The sequence below is a fragment of the Zootermopsis nevadensis genome, unplaced genomic scaffold (genome assembly GCF_977971745.1).
Source record: "Zootermopsis nevadensis isolate Lab colony 2312 unplaced genomic scaffold, Znev_1.0 Znev_ptg000007l, whole genome shotgun sequence".
Lineage (NCBI taxonomy): Eukaryota > Metazoa > Arthropoda > Insecta > Blattodea > Termopsidae > Zootermopsis > Zootermopsis nevadensis.
Window position 1 is genome coordinate 9,779,035 of NW_028259139.1, and position 17,663 is coordinate 9,796,697.

The 17,663-nt window shown below is 36.6% G+C and overlaps 1 protein-coding gene across 7 annotated transcripts in view; it reads left to right on the forward strand.

The window, feature by feature from the left end:
- LOC110831535 (lachesin) overlaps window positions 1-17,663 on the forward strand; it is a 240,036-nt gene that overhangs the window by 109,451 nt on the left and 112,922 nt on the right. For all 7 annotated transcript variants that reach the window (XM_087344220.1, XM_022067641.2, XM_087344223.1 and 4 more), the window contains one exon: window positions 2,921-3,032. In XM_087344220.1, coding sequence (XP_087200346.1) covers window positions 2,969-3,032 — 64 coding nt within the window. In that variant the 5' untranslated portion in view covers window positions 2,921-2,968. The remainder of the gene's footprint in view (window positions 1-2,920; window positions 3,033-17,663) is intronic.

Sequence of the window (17,663 nt, forward strand, 5' to 3'; positions counted from 1 at the left end):
TCGATGAAGTGTTTTGTTTTCTTTGCGGTATGGACTGAATTCTTAAATATTATTTAGACGAGGTTCCTTTTCAAAAGGGTTAATGAAGTTAACATTGTGGATGGAAAAGATAGTACTTTATTGACGTTATGAAATTACTTTCATTCACGTATCGGAAACACAGATCGTTCGCGAAAGCTGCTGAATTTTCGATATCATCCAGCCATGAGATTACCATAACATGCAGCTCTGATGATTGTCCAAATTGAAGACAAGTGATGGCTCCATTTAGGGCCTTGACTGCTGTCACCGAGCCCCGACCCCTCATTAGCCGCGAGGGAGCTCTGATCCGCCTCGCCCTTCGGAGAGGATTCAGTAGACGATCCAACTGCAGAAACCCAAAGTGCAGAAATCGTTTTGTGATCGGCGATGCTTACTATTGGGAAATTCAATTTGTCTTTTAAACATTCTCAGTGTACATATTATTTTTCGATATATTAGCGCAAGCTTGATAAATTGTTAAAATCGCTTATATATATATATATATATATAGGTTGTCCCAAACGATATATACACAGTGTTGACGTATGCAATGGTTGTGTGTATATATCCTCTTGGGACACCCTGTGTTTTTGTATATCAACTATTTAAGTAATTCCTTGATCTTGCATTGAATATGGGAATAGTGTTAGTTTTTTAAACTCTGGAATTTTAATAAACATTGACACATGTCATCGCCCGAGAAAATCCTATTCATTCACCGTAAAAGTTTCAAGTCAAAATATGCAACTGCTGTTATTATATGATAAAACTAACACAGCAATATAAAAAGAGAACAGTACACAAAATAGGATTTGAGGTTCTAAAAAGCCGTGGGTACCAAGATGAATGTCTTCTGGGCTGTAGCGCCGTGTAGTCTGGTAGACGTTTGCCGACGTTTCAGAGGTCGTTGCTGCCTCCATCACCATTGTCCTGGAGATGAATGCAGTAACCACCTCTGAAACGTCGATCAAATTCTACCATATTTCACGGCGCTACAACCCAGAAGACAGCCATCTTAGTATACAACGTATTAACCATAAATAAATAAAAATATATAGTGAGAATATGTAAGTTATAAGTCTGTTACAATCTGTGAATAAAAATTTTAACATAATATGTATTAGATATTCATGACATTGTTTCGGTTCTAGCTTATGTATTATATTTCGGTACATAGCATTTAGCTGAGACACGTGCTGCTAAGGATAAATAATGTTATATGACTGTGTAAACTGGTACTGGTACAACAAAAATTTTTATCGTGTTCTGAACGGATATATCTTATACGTAATATCTTGTGTTATAATTTCTATTCTATGTATAGATATACATACAGATAGATAGGTAGATAAATGGGTAACAGGTAAATTTGATAGATGAATGGGTTGGATAGGTTGATGATAGATGGATAGATTTGATTGGGTTGAAAGATATGTAGGCAGGTAAGTCGGTAGATAATAAAACATTTTTCCTCATTAAGAATTGATAGGGGATTCTGCAGTATAATTATGGACACGCGCCTTAGATAGATTGCTCATACTTTTGTTAGTTCATTACTGATTCACAGCGACATAAATTATCCGCGCTGCGTTCTCCCTGCTGTCTTAATGACGCAAAGTAAATCGAAGGAAGGGGCAGAATGCTAACGAGTTGTTCAGAGAATACGCCAGCCAGCTGGATCACCATCAGCATCGGATAACTCCTTGAGAAGATAGACGAGAGCTCTAGAATAATGTTTGCTGTTAATGACATTTTACTTTGAGCAATCAATTGGAGCAGGTCACTCTAAGAGGTGTCAGCTTGCTGAGGTTTCATGACGCGTTGAATGCTACACAAAGCACGACTCAGATGCGAGAGGTGCTTTATCAATTCTTGGTTTCAGGAAACGTACTTTGATGTGGCGGTATGCTATCCTATTGTATATACTCGTAGCTTGCCTTCAACATTTGACACTCATTCACCTGATAAAGAAACTTCTTGTTTAACACTTATTGTTTTTGTAATCCAGAGATTCATTACAATTATACCAAGAATTACTTAATCATGTCTTCAGTGAGTTGTATCTAGGATAAACAAACGTTCCTACTATTATAGACTAATTTTAATATTATCCTTCTAACTAATCCTATATCTCACAAGTAGTTTCTTCTGTTGTTATTATTTCCTTCCGTATTCTACATGTCCCAAAAGTCTGGTCTTTATTAATTTAATGACTTTGTGATTAATTGGTGAGGAATTCAAATTGCGAAGCTCCACGTTTTGTAATTTTCTCAGTGTTCCTTTTGCGTCAGATTTCTGAGGTGGTTTTGGTGTCAACACATTGTTTTCAATACATGTTCTTGCATTTTAATGAGTGTTATTTATGTAAACTGAAATACTTAGTAATGTTGTATCAAGATTACATTTCGTATCTTAAAGAACTTAGCTACTTCGGTAAAGTACTAAAATAGACTCAAGAAAATTTAATAATGGGGCTTAAATAATTGTGCTTTTTGCTACTAAAATTACTGTGTTCTAGTGAATCATATATTGTAGGAGATATAGATAGAAGGATAATAATATAGTGTAATTGCGTCATATTGTGAATAGTCTAGTGTTAGACTATTCACAATATGACGCAATTACACTATCTTATGAATGACTGTCAAGTAAAATGCGTATACCAATATATAAACTTAAAACGAAAATTATTAATTGTTAGAAGGATAATATTAAAGTGGATTTTAGAGGAATAAGTTTTGAAGTCATAAATCCTATTTTTAAAAAACGTATTTATTATATACAGAGTGTCCAGAAATATATACATAACAATTACATGCCAGCATTATGCTGTATCGTTTTGGGACTTTATGTTTATTGGGCCAAAACAAACCATGATTCTGTCTTGTTTGCATTGCAGTATGGTTTCCAGGGGACTGTGTGTGTGATGTGAGGCTCGCCTGTCGCCATGTTTTGCCTTCTGGCCTTTGTGGGAGCGCTGTTCGCACTGGCGTTGCCTAGCAACAATGTTGGTGAGTCTTTCAGTTTTATTTCAAAACTCCAGTTTCATATTTGTAAGCCAATAAACGTTGCTTCTCAGCGGAAAATCTGCGATCAGAAACTGTGGCTGATTCATACCAACGCACAACATTGTACTGCTGTGTAAATGTTTTCAGATTTCGCGGGTCGCATTTTATGAACATTTGTTTGCTTCATATAAAACATAGATTATTATACTACGTTTTACTTTAGCTTTCGGGAATAAGCCGTCGAATACTGAAGGCTTTAGAACGGTTCGATGAACATTGTAATTGCCATATTTATGGCGAATATGTATGGGATTAAAAACTTTATATAGACGACCCAGTAGGTAGCGAGCGGGAGGTTATGTACGTGATTGGCTGCAAAGAGAACCTGGTTGCTACCCAATCGGCAGCGATGTTAGGTGAGAATAGGTGACAGATTATATTGTTTCAAGCGTAATGAATTGATTTTTTAACTAATATAACGCCAGTTTATAGCATTTGTTGAAATAAGACTAAACATTAGACAATTTGATGTTTATTTCAATTAGCAAGATATTTTTGTTTGTTCTCTCGTGTACTTTATAACGTGATACTTAGAAGTCTTAACAGATGGAACAAATTTTTAATTTAGTGTTTGCGTCTTCCTCAGAAACATGTTTCAGGCGTCTCCTTTATAGCCCTGTCTTGCTAGTACTATATTTTTATGTATTTACGTTATATTCTGCCGTATGTATTCACCCATTCTATATACATAGTCCTTCATTTTTTCCCCCTCCTTCATAACTGTTTCATTACAGTCGAATTTTCTGTTTGTTGTATATCATCAAATTAATTGTACGGAATTATATAGAACTTATATGCAGGTAAGCGTTGTGTCAGTGACACTGTCAAATGCGGCATCCCTTGCCATATCCCAAATAAGATCATTGGTTATGTGGCGAGAAACGGAACTAGAGTCTTTACCATTCTATTTAATAGCAGGCACTAACATGAGCGCATTCACGTAGACACCCACTGTCCTTTTACGGATTTTTTTTCTTCTCCCAATTGTTGTTTATCGTTATACGTGATTTCGTCTAATAATATCTCAGAATATAATTGACTTTAATCGACGATTTAAGGGGTGTTACATCACAGTTACAAAATTGTTTCTAAGTGGCTACATGTAGGCGCGATATTTATTCAAGCCAGAGACATTTTAGACCTCATATGAATATTCGTTCTATAAAGAATGAAAGGGAGATAAAAATGCCGGACACAAAATCTTACTGCTCCATAATTATTACTATAGGATGATTAACAAATTTCTCGTGAGAAAAGAAAAGAATTCGGTCAAAATCAGACTTTTTAAAAAATCCATAGTTTTAAAAATTCGTTTTATACATATACGTAGGTATCGTTCTGTATATCGAAGCCACAAAAAACAGACATATTTTATCTGTGGCGATTTTCGGTTTAAAATATATTCTACGATTGAAATTCTTTCAGAAAAAAAATGTTTGCCTTAAGAATGAGTTACAGATCACATGTACGTTATCTAAGCGGAAATATGCTATATTTTATTGGGGTTTACTTTATTTTCTGAGTCCGTAGCTTAAAAAATGTGTAACGTTCAGTAATATTAATGTGACTAGTATATATTGCGTCTTGTTTTTAGAGGTTAGTACTGAGCTTTAGTATATTTTTCTTCACATTAATTTCGTTCCATTTCTGCTCATATTATAAAATCTGCCAGTGTCTGTACAACCGAGTTATCTCTTCTGCAAAGAGCCTTATTCTAGTTAGAAGTTTTACAGTTACGTCGCAAAAAAGGACTATAAACCAAACAACCTGAAGACAAGATTATATCCAACTTCTGAAACGTAAACTGGACTCCACTGTGCAATATTAACTTCACGTAGCAGAGTTCTTATTGACAAGCTAATAGTATGCTAGCTCGTAAAGAAATTTGCTGCCTTTGGTTGATATTTTATTCAAACGAAACCAGAACGGTCCCTGTTCTGATCGAGACTAATCCAGTCTACACCAATCAATCCCGTTTTCCTAAGATGCAGTTTAGTATTACCATGCCGATTTTGAACGAAGTAAACTATAAGAAATAAGCATAGGCCGAAATAAGCATAACTAAGCCAAAATTTCCGTCTCGTAGCTGCATAAGTAAAAGGTGAGTATAATAGTAGCTTCTGGGATGTTGTGCCTTGTAGTCTAGTAGAGATTTATCGACGTTTCAGGGATTCTTGATGCCTCCATCATCAGATCTCATCACCCTGATGATGGAGATAGTAATCAACTCCGAAACGTCGCTACACGATTCACCATCGCTGAAGTCAGTTCTTCTCCAATTATATGAAAGCAGTCGGGGGACACTAGAAAATCATACCTTGAGCACATTTTTGCCATCGGCCTTAAAGTCGTCGGTCCAGTGTTTGAACTGTTTGTTATTTCAGGAATGACTTTCGAATCTGAAGAGGTTACAGGGCGTAATGTGTGATACCATAACTGTGAAAGGATTAATAAGCATTAAAGTGATTCAGAGCATATTGTCTCTATTTAAAATTGACATAAGTCGTCCTTAACATGGATGGGTTTAATTATAGATTACATGACTTAATGCTGGCTGATACTGTGGGCATCAAATTGTGTAAATTTCGCTTTCAAACTTAATTTGAACAGCTTATATTACATATGTATTGCGTTAATCTATTTCCCTAATTCATGAACATTTACAGAACCCCATTCGTATTATTGGCATAAATTATCAATGCAGTACGCAGATACGAATTTAAATTACAGTGAATAATTACTTCACCCATCAACTGCAGCTCAGTCAACAACACTACACATTATTGATTGTTTTATAGATTGGTTATAACATCACTATCTACTAGACAAAACTTGGGTTTCGCAAATTTTGAAAGATTTGCCGAAGTACCCGTACTTGAATCGGAGTCATCACCCCAGCTCTCTTACCTGCAGCCAATAGCCCGATCAGTGTCCAGTTGCCCCATGGCTTCAGCGACCTCGTAACTTCTTGACAGTTTCAGCGCTGTCTCCCAATTCTGTCCTGAAACGTTTCCGGTCTCTCTCTCTCTCTTTTTTGCTAGCTGCTTAATGGCTACGTCCGCATTTTCACTGTTTATTTTTTGTATTCCCCATAGAGAAAGGTGAGTTAGCCTTTCCTATTTGTATCAATGCCAGGAGATGACATTTGCACATTCTTAATACATATTAAGAGCAATTCTAATAACCTGGGATACTAGGATCGACCCGTTCTTCAAGTGCCTGAGCACCGGGTCCCAACTTTTCGTTGGCTCGATCTATAGACATTCGGTAGGACTCCTTGGAAGAGGGATCGGCCCGTCGCAAGGCCTCTACGTGTACACTGGACAACACAACACAGAAAAACGCGGACAACCTCTATACTTAATTTTATGCAACTCAAAATCTTTACGTTCTTAATTTTACAGCGTCTTAACTAAAGTTAATTCTCTAAAATTACCACATTTTTAAAATGGAAATTGTCCGAACTTTCCTTATCATAAAAAATTCTTTGCAATCTTACTCCATTTTACAAAGTTCTTCACATCAAAAATTGGAACGAATAAAAAATTTTCTTAAAAATATCAGATCTCTGTTTTAAATGTTCTCACAATAAAATAAATCTCACACATACAGTTCATTGTTATGATGCTTTTATATAGTTTGTATGCCCTGCAACGTTTTCTGAATTCACATACACACTTTATACGTAACTTGTAATTTATGCATAATTTAGGCTGTTTCTAGGTGTATGAATTTCTTGTACACCCAGTTCTTCTGAGAACCTGAATCTGTGTTGGCCTCTTACTTCAGTTGGCTGGCTTCTAACCTGTACATTCCCTCTGTAACAGTTAATATCCTGCGTGTCTGCGTAGCGAATAGTTCGTTTTCTGTGCAGTGCGTGTCGAAGCGTCAGCTCGTGAAAGATGTCTGTTGTTACCTCTTCGGAACTTCATATCATCACAAAGTCCGGTATATTCCGTTGCAGGCAGTCGGCCATACTTTCAAAAAAAAAATTATATTTTTGTGTTATTGGCATTCACCTTCTTCTGAGGCATCTCTTCGTCTCTTTATTTGGAGATATTACGCAAAACACTGCGATCAGTAGGTAACAAAAGTTTTATAATTTGTTTATAGCTGAATATCATTAGTTAATTTTTGCCAATGAAGTTGCTTCGGCCAAAGGATTCTCGGAATTTGGAAGAGGGCAGTCTGTATGGATCGTATTTTTTACATTTCTTAGGACGGATGATAATACGTGATAACCATGTGTATATTTTTTTGTTTTCCGTAACATATTATTCTGGTGTAAAGAATTCCTGAAAAACTGAAGAGATTACTATGTACCAAGCTGTATGATGGATGCTGTGTTCTCGTACACTATTTTCGTGTAATTATGTCATCATGTTTATGTCCCGATGAAGGCATCTTTAGCCTCAGATGCTAAATGATCTAACTGCGTGGCATCTGTGTTGGTGCTGTGCGGAAGTTTCTGAACTTCGTCTGAGGTCAATGGATCAATGTGTTGCAATACCATATTTCCTTGGTGAGGAGTTGCTATGTTGGTGCGGCCTTGTGACGGAGGATACAGTTGAAACTGACGTCCATCTAAACGGCAAACGGTGGAATTATGTAACACTCCATTACCTTGTAATATTAGGCTGCTCGTAACCCACGTGTTGTTTACAAAGCATTTGAAATTCACATGTTGCTGTTGGTCGCCTTGACTATATATCCAATCTAGCGGATATCTGATTAGGACGGGGGAGAATTGTGAATGCATTTATCGACGTCTACATAGAATTCTGACTTCATCATTCTGAAAGAACACGCTGGATCCCCAAGTTAAAATCGTGGTACTAAGCACTTTTGAATCGACGTGGCATATAGTGAAGTTATTCCCGCTACAATGTTCTAGATCGACTTCCTCCCAACGTAGGAAGCGCTGTTTAGAATCATCCAAAATTATGTATGGGTATTCTGCGAACAATTGTACGTATTTATTTAATTCCGCGATTTTGAACGGTAAAGTGATTAGCCTGTACAACTTAAAGAATATTTCAATATTTTGAATCTAAATCGGAAGGTTTACAAAATTTATTAGACTAGAAATTTGTTCTTTCCATAATAATTATTAGGCTAAACAAATTATTACGATGATCGACAGTTGACAATATTAAACCGGTTATTAAATAAATACTGAATGAAGTTGTGGAGTGAATTTATCTGACTCAGGATATGAACCATTAGCGAGCTCTTGTGAACAAGGCAAATGAACCTTTGTATTACATAAAGGCAGGGAATTTCTTGATTAGCTTATTGATTGTTAGTTTCTCAAGAAAGACTTTGATTCAGGGAGTAAAGTACTCATGTGGGGATGAAGATGTTGGAGAAATTTATCGTGATCTGCTTCTAAGTAAATTCTCCTTACATGTACCATCAACGCGACAGACGAAATTGGATAATTATTTTAATGGTTATTATATATCTCATGCTATACTGTCTTTATTTTGAAGCTTGTAGTAGCTCAATTGATCGTGATATTTACTCCCTTTATGCAACTTGAAAAAGAACTGTTATTTTATCATATTACGAGCCACCAGAAAACAGCCCATAACCTCACAACAAATTTCTTGAAATAATTTAAGAGCTGCTAATATTCTCTCCGTCCCAGGACCCTCTACTAGCTTGTTTAGATGCAGGAGTGGTGGTGACGATGTATGTATTTCATTACGAATGTATTGAATCGAGGAAACATTGAAATGGAAGTTACAAAAGTTGATTGTGGTCTGATTGGTTTCGACGTCGTGCAGTTTTCGGAGAACTATAGTCGACATATTTACCTCCGCAAGTTGCAACTGCCACGGAATTTTCGTTACATTTAAAGTATAATTCTAGTTTTGGAAACACCATGAAGTTCTCTTTGATCGTCACGAAAAGTTAGATCACTTAACCGATAAGGAACAAAATTGATTTTTTTATCTGCAGATTTTACTGTGTTAACACATACGAAATTTCATCGGTATATGAAGTACCAACTGGTTTACAATGTCGTGTAGTTGGTATACGGAATACGCAGCGATGTGTGAGAACTCCCTTAAAGGAAAGGCAGAATTCTTCATTGTTTTTGTTTCTTTATTTTTGTCTGTCTCTGTGCTTATTTCACCCCTTTCTTACATATTATTTTCTCTATCTTCTTTACTTTTTTCTCTGATTTTCTATTTCTCTGTTTCTATCGATAATTCCTCCTTTTGCTATTTTTTTCATTCCTTACTTCTCTCAGTCCTCTTTGTTTTACTTTCTTACTGTTCGTCTGTTCCTTCTTTTCTCCCTCTCACACTTCTTTCTTTGTCAACTTTTTAACTTCTCTGTTCCTCTGTAAGTTATTCATCCTCCTGTCCTCCGGCTGTTGAACGTCGCTTGTGAGAGCATGTGTAAATCTCTAAGTCTGCTTTACCATTTTGTGTAATTACTGTCCTGGATTTACGCTTGTTCGGAGCTAATACCAATTACTTCAAGAGTGTAAACCCTAATTGCCAGACGAACTAGAAGCTTGACCATTAAGTCGGATTGATCCAACATTTATATGAGAGTCGTTCCCATTTCAGCCCTTCGAAGAATTTAGTGACGTGTTTGGTGTACGATCCAATTAACAGTGTCGGAATCTGTGGAAGGAATCCTATTAATTGTACTGATCACTACTCGTGGTTCTAGAATTACTTTCTAGGCCCGTAACGCGCATAATATTTCAAGAAGGATAAATAGGGCTCATTCTAACAACACGTAGTAGTGTCTTATTGGTTTAGAAGTATCAATGATCGTTATAAAGGATAATATTAAAACGGAACTTATAAAATATGATATGGTAGTGTGGACTGGTTTGGGCGTAATCTGCTTCATTATAGGGTGGAGTGGCAGACTCATGTGAAAGCGGCAATAAACATTCAAGTTTTATTTAAATGGGTTTCTCCTGCTAATCAACATTCCGCCATTATGCCATACTCAGTCTACCACTAAACGATCTCTTGCCTTGGTCGACGTCCTAGTAAATGTTGGAAATTGGTGGTACATCTAGAATATGAACGATGTTATAATTATTTTTGCATCATTAACAAAACGAGTATCTGCACTCCCAGACCAGCTAAGTGCTTGGTCAAAGATGGGGACCCTAAAGTAGGACCGAGGGTATGATAATGCGCTGCTTGGTCAGGGATATCGCGCACACCTCGAGGGGTGATAAATGTGATTGGAGCAACGGTGGATTGGTGATTAGCGGAGAAAAATCAAAGAACTCGGAGAAAAACCTGGTTCAGTGCAATTCGTTTGTCACAAATCTCGATAATCTGATGGGTCAGTGAAGATAACAAGAGCATATGTAAAATTACATAATAAGGAAATTTATAATTTCTATCCCAATTAATGTTATTAGTAATACGTTTATGTGTAGCAAGCATGTGGAATATGAAAAATTCATACATTTCAGTGATGGTTCTTAAAGAGAAAGAGAATTTTGCAAGTTTAGGCGTCCTGGAATGATAATATTAAAAGTAACGTAAATTATGTATATTATTCTTTCTTACGATAGTGGCCAACGGCGGAGTGTTATGAAAATGTTAATAAATCTTCATTTTCTATAATTGACGAAGAATTTCTTGAGTAGGTAAAACTTCTTAGTCTCTCAAGAATGCCTCAATTTACTGCGATCATAAAGCTTTGACAGACTTGGTACTTGAATTTTGTTTTGGAGACGCGGACCCTATCAAGAGTTGTCGTCTTGTTCTTGTCACGGGTATCGATTGATCGTTATAGAAGAAAGGGCATCTTCTCTGGTCGGAATGAGTTACTAGGCTGAAGCGTCTAGCTGAATGTCAAACTCATTACACAAAATAAGAAGAAACAGAAAATATAACTTGTGGACCTGCGTTAAGGAAGAGAAAAATTCATTATTGTATCTGAAGTCCGCTTAATTGGAATATGAGATTTGTACTTTTAACAAGGTAAGATTATATCACAAGTTTTACTAACAGACGAACTCTGTACAGTCTGTTGCAATAAATGACATGTAAAACAGATTTAATATTAATTTAAATAATAATTTAATGCCTATATGATGGTCTCTGATTTTACTACTCAACGTGTTTCTGGAACCTGCTGGTAAATCTGATCTTCGAATCGCTGCTTTCTCATATTTATTAACTTATGCTCGTTATTCGTAATTAGAAACTCAGTGAGCTGTAGTTTTAAAATGTGGTAACTATTTTCATTTTGTTCTTATGCCTTATATCACTGCATGTTATTTACTCTGAAGATGGAGTAAATAGGTTTATCCCAAATGTTAATTACCTGCGTGACTACACTATGCCATAATCCAGAAAATCATAGTCTAAAGAAATTTGAAAGAAGCCTTCACAAAACAGCTTGAATATGTCATTTAATCATATATATATATATATACATACATATCCTATATAAACGTACATAATTAGTGATGAAAAGGAATTTATTGACTAGTTCATCGAATATCAGCTGCTCAAGAAAGATTCTGCTTTACAATGTACGATCTCCTAAACTTTCATCTTGAGACCATTTTTATGGTTCTGTGAAGGGAACTTTGTGTCTATGCCTAATTAAACATTACGAAGGAATGATCGTGTGATTCCACGCTTTTTAAACCTTGCAACTAAATGGACGTGATTTGTCTACTTTATCTACCACCCCTGGGAAGTACCACCAGTGTATATCGGATAGGATGCTGAGTGAACCCCAGAGCCGATCTGGACGATGTGGTGAAGAGAGAAAAACGCTTTCCATTCCTCGAATCGAACCTCAGTACTCTATCCTGTGACGTAGTTGTTATATTGTTGGCTGGGGTACCCCGGCTTGTATTTAGACGCCTTAGCATCTGTGTGGGGAGTCCCCCAGCTATGGAATTTCCCTGTTATTCATAAATATGAAAGTTTGGGGAATTTCCGCAACAATCCAGAGATAACTCAACGGTTTAAAAAGATTAGAACTAATTTTCTTACGTGATGCGTTCGTTTCCTAACTTTTTTTGTATGAGACATGTATTTTAAAATGTATTACGTTTGAGCAGAGTTAGGTAGACTTTAATAAATGTAATTGTTATCGGAGACAGAGAAAGTCATTAATACGGTAACACTAATATATCCATGTACTTGGCGTTGTCCAAACCATTTAACGACGGGATGGAAACCATTAGCCAACATACAGCCAAGATCTGACCAGTATCTGATGGATAATTGTTTCAGAATTAATTCTGAATCAGAACAGGTCAGAGGAGGTAATGCATGAAACAGAAAAACAAACATACCAATGCACACCCGATTAAATTTATGCTGTGATGTCGATTACCTGATATGTTCTGGTTGTGTTTGATTAGCTGAACAGATTCCTCATACGAATGAAATGTTCCTACATGCTCTGAATTCCGTAGTTTGAAGCATGTGAATCCCACGACGCTGACTACACACGGCTCTTATTTCCTCGTTTAGTCTCATCTGTTGTGCTTAGCCAGGCGACTAATAAATTAACCGCTAGCTTTGTCACGTGTAATGCAATTTCAAGCTGCGGTTTGAAGCCGGGTGGGTGGGGGTTGGCGGGGAACTGGGATATTCCTAGACGTGCAGTGTGTTCCCTTCCCAACTTCTCACAAATCCCTCCACGAAAGGATCCTGTTCTCCCGTAGGAATGACACTCCCTGCGATGAAACCAATGGTATCACACCATACATTGACGTCTGATTAGTACAAACATTCGGAAGCTTTCTGTCTTCTGGGTTGTTGCGCCGTGCATCACCCTGATGACGGAGGCAGTATGACCTCCGAAACGTTGGTAAACATCTACCATACTACACAGCGCAACAACCCAGAAGACAGAAATCTTCATACTCACCGCTGTGAAAACTTCAAATCTTACACACAAACATTCTATTGAAACCTTTTAATATAAAGAAATTACATAACCTGTTTCATGTGCTTTTCAGTTGACGTAGTACAAACACGTAAGGACAATGTCTTCTAGGGTATTGGCGCCACGTAATCTCATAGCAATTTACCGACGTTTCAGAGCTATGATCACCCTGATGATGTAAGCAGTAACCATCTCCTTTCTTTCATGTATATTTCTTGTTTGTTTCGGTCTTTAAATTCTATTTATCAGTACTATACTTTGATATCCATCTATGGTATTATATTGGGTACGTAATTGCAAGATCTATAAGAAATATAACATCATAAATATTTAAAATATGAAAGCTGTTTTATAACTTCATTTAAAATAGGCCTAATAATTTTATAGCGGATTTCCTTTAAACTCTGTACATTAAAGGGTCTTAACAGTCACTTAACACAGCTCTAAGGAAGATCAAAGTGAGATCCGAGAAGCAAAGTAAATGCAACCATAATGAGGTTGAACCGGCTTTATGCGACAAGACTGGAACAATGTAGCCATGCCCCTGCAGGTAGATCAAGTTTTTACTTTGAGGGGTGTAATTCGGGGGGGGGGGGTGCTTCGGAACCGAGTCATCTTCACTTTCTGTTCCCTGTATTTTGCATGTAGCTTTATAAAAGCTTCCATATTTAACCAGTAAAGGTGCGGATCAATAATATTATATGAGTAATAGATGTTTTGAAACCCATTATTGTATAATTTTTAATGACGGTGTTTAAATTACGTATAAGATCTTTTAAAGCTAGAGTTGAAAGAGTAGAATAATGTAAGATCCAACCCGTCAGACTCAGTCTTAAGTACAGTACCTCGTTTTATTGCGCTTCGCAGATATTGCGTTTCTTTGTTTACAAATTGAAGGTTTGTGGCAATCTCTGCGTCGAGTAAGTCTATCGGCGCCATTTTTCCAACAGCATGTGCTCACTTCGTGTCTCTGTATCACATTTTGGTAATTCTCGCAATGTTCTCGCATTGTTTTGTTAGACATAATGCTAGTGCACACTTAATAGACAACAGTATAATGTAAACATAACTTTTATATGAGCTGGAAAATCAAAAGAATTCGCGTGACTCGCTTTATTGCGGCGGTCTGGTACCGAACCCGCAATATCTCCGAGGTATGCCTGTAATGTACAATAGTTAATACAAGACTGGCATGAAACCAGTATCTATGTCGTGTGATTGATGCAGTTAAAGGAAGAGTTCGATACTCATGTTGTACTTACACTGAGTTGTGTTCGCAGTATAGCGAGTGACCTCTTTATAAACATGTGACTTGTAGGCAGATAATTGACAAGTGGTATCCGGTGTGCGTATAGAAGGCACAGAGTACCTGGACAGCTAACAAGAGAGGCGGATGTGTGCGACTCTGGTTTGTAATTTATCGTACCTAATTTGTAATTGTGCTGGGCTGCAGCAAGAACTTCACTACCCTGCTGTGTTTATGTTGGGGGGGAGGTCTCGACACCGCATTTGTCTTGACTCTTACACTTCCTCTGCTGCCTGCACTAACCCTTACATCACATTACATTCCTGCAGAATTTCAACATCTCCCGTCCCAGAATACAACCGCGTCACTTCGAATACGTGACATATGTACATAAATACAATTAACTAACTCCATGGAGCAGTCTTAAGCTGATAGTCTGTTAGGTGGTAAAGGAATTCCAAAACCTGTATGAATGTCGTATGTTTACAAGATCATTGTTTCTCAACCTTGGACACCTCCCCAAAGTTATATCACATTTTGATTAAATATAATAGAGACTAATTAAAATATGGATAGAATGCATAGTTTATTTCTTAATTCTTTGCTCCAGTATGGAAGTAAGATATGTGATGGAAAAAAGTTTAAACTTGAAGCAACAAATATCAGAATTAACGAATTGAATCTGTTTAAACTCCGAACACTTAGAAATAGGTTGCCGACCTCCATGGGTCCGTGGATTCTAGGTTCAGAAACACTGAGCTACAGTGCGTAATAAATTGTTCTCTATTCATTTTGAATGTTTCGCCAAGTCCGATGTATTTATTTTCTTATTACAACATACTTTACATATTCGGCTTCTTCAAGAAAGAGGCATACAAAAGAACAACCAGCAGTTTTATAAACGTTGCGAACGTGACTGATTCGTAACAAAAATATTGTCTTCTTGTTTACATCTTTTATGTTGGACATTGCCAGTTGTGTGAGCTGTATTTTATATGCAAGACGTTTCAGGAGATGACTCTCCTCCCTTCTTTAAGTAATTTATTGTCATCACACACACGGATTTGTGATTACTTTTTAATAATATATCTCTATCATTCGACAGCCAATTGCATGAAGGCGGAAGTACATTCGGTTCCCGAAACATCATGATATATAACGTTAAAAGTGAACATGTGTTTAACAGAAACCATCGTTAAGTTTCTTGTATTGAATTTTGTGAAATATGTTTCGCTATTCCTCTTCATTTGCCTACTATATATAGAGTGGTAATGGGACACGTGTCTTAAAATTCTTAAGGCCACTTTCTTATGCGATACTTCACCAAATTACTTCCATTATGCATATGGCAGTCAGGCTCACCCATTTTTGAGGATGAATATTTATTTTTGCAGACATAACCTCTGAACATTCATATAGAGGTTTTATTCGATGATGAACTGACACTCACTGAAAACAGGCCTGCAACATTTAGTAAGTTGTATTCACATAATCGTTATCCCTCGTAACACCCAGTACTTACTTTTACATTCACTCAAGAATTCATCAGTAATAACTGGCTTTGTGTAGGGCTTCATATGCTACGTGTATTGTGTTTCTATTTTAAGGGTCTTTTATCTCGGTTCTTGTCAGCTTCTTCGAATTCAACATTCTTGTCTGTTGTTATGGAATCGGTAGTGAAATAAGTTTGTTTCTTGTTTTATAAAACATAGTTTCTTTTTATTCTGTCTTTCTCCTCGTTTTTACTTGATTTTAACTTAAATTTTATCATTGTGTCCACATACTGAAATGCATTCATGCATAGAAGAGTCCTCCTTTGTACTGATTCCACGTTTCTTGCACATTGCGTGATATATAGGCATAATTCATAGGTTACGAAGGTTTTAAAGGACATACGTACTTCTATGGAATACTCGATATATTTATTATATGAGTACATCTTTAGTTGTTATGGTTTCAGGTTATGATGGCGGTGAAAATGTCGATGTTTCTAACACCGTGTGATCGTGTAGGTAGATACCAAGAGGGAACATACTTCCTCAATCTTCAGACTTGAAGTACTCAGATTATATTAACCTTAGATTCCCCTGATGTTAATAAAACACTTTTTAAACCTTCCCCTACTTTAAAAATGGCTTAAGGCGTATTTAACAGTTATAATTACATATAAAGCGGAATGTCTTCTGTGTTATAATGCCTCGTAGTCTGGTAGAAATTTACCGATGTTTCAGAGGTCCTTTCTCTGCCTCTATCATCAGGGCGATGAGTACTCATCTGTAACGTTGATAAACTTCTACCAGACTACACGGCGCTACAACCCACAAGACCTCCATTTTCGGACTCACCGCCTTGAAGACCTCAAATCCTACATAATTATTTATAACTTTAATGATATGTACAAAGTACGTTTACTGTTAAGTTGTAAGTTTCTAATTTAATATTCCTTTTACATTGCAATATATGTATTTGTAATCACTCAATTAATCCCCCTTGGAGGTCCTGCGTCTCCGCTTTGTAAAATGTTGGTTGTGGTATAAGCCTAGGGTCTGGTAGTTATGTGGTTACTGCATCGATCCCAATTACAGTTACTAAAATCTAAATTATTTTTTTTAAACTACATTAAAACGAACGTAGAGTAAACTTTTGAAACTTCATTTATATAAAACGTACCTCAAACAATGACCATGTATAACATTCTTGAAATATAGTCGTTAGTAACACAATGCACCTACTAATACGTTACCGTGATTTAAATTTCAATAATGAACCTCCTGAGATTCGTGTGTAATTCATGGTGTAAGCATTGTATTTTCTGTTCCAACAGAGGTCCCTTGACATTTAATGATGTATGGTTATTGGCTCCATTGACAGATGCCAAGTTCCCCGCGTGCACTGTGTTGGTTATTTGAATGACGATAGTAGGTCACTAGTATGCCTACTGACAATATGGTTTTGTTCAGTAGATGCCATCTCGAATACCGGTTCAAGTAAGGGCACATTGTTTGCTTCTGTAATTCAATTCGCATCTCTGCCTGAGGATATATAACGACAAAGCTCTAAAATCTGTATGACTGGCTTTGAAACAGATTCCCAGAGCCATAAGTGTACTAGTTCATTCACACAAAGACAGACTAATTTTCCTAAGAACAAATTTAAATTAAATACGTATTTTGTAATCTGACTCAAAGTCAGAAATATTTTTGTTACTTTGTTTCGTCTTCCTGTAACTTCAACCATGACCTATCCATCGCCGATGTTCAGCTATTTTGTTCCACTCCAGTAGAATTAAGTCCAAGACTGTATCTTGCTAAAGCATTACTTATTCATGATCATCTTCAGATGTCATTTAACGTTAATATAGATGACATATCATTATTAAATAGTTCCAGTTTTATGTTACACAGCCATGTCACGTTACCTAT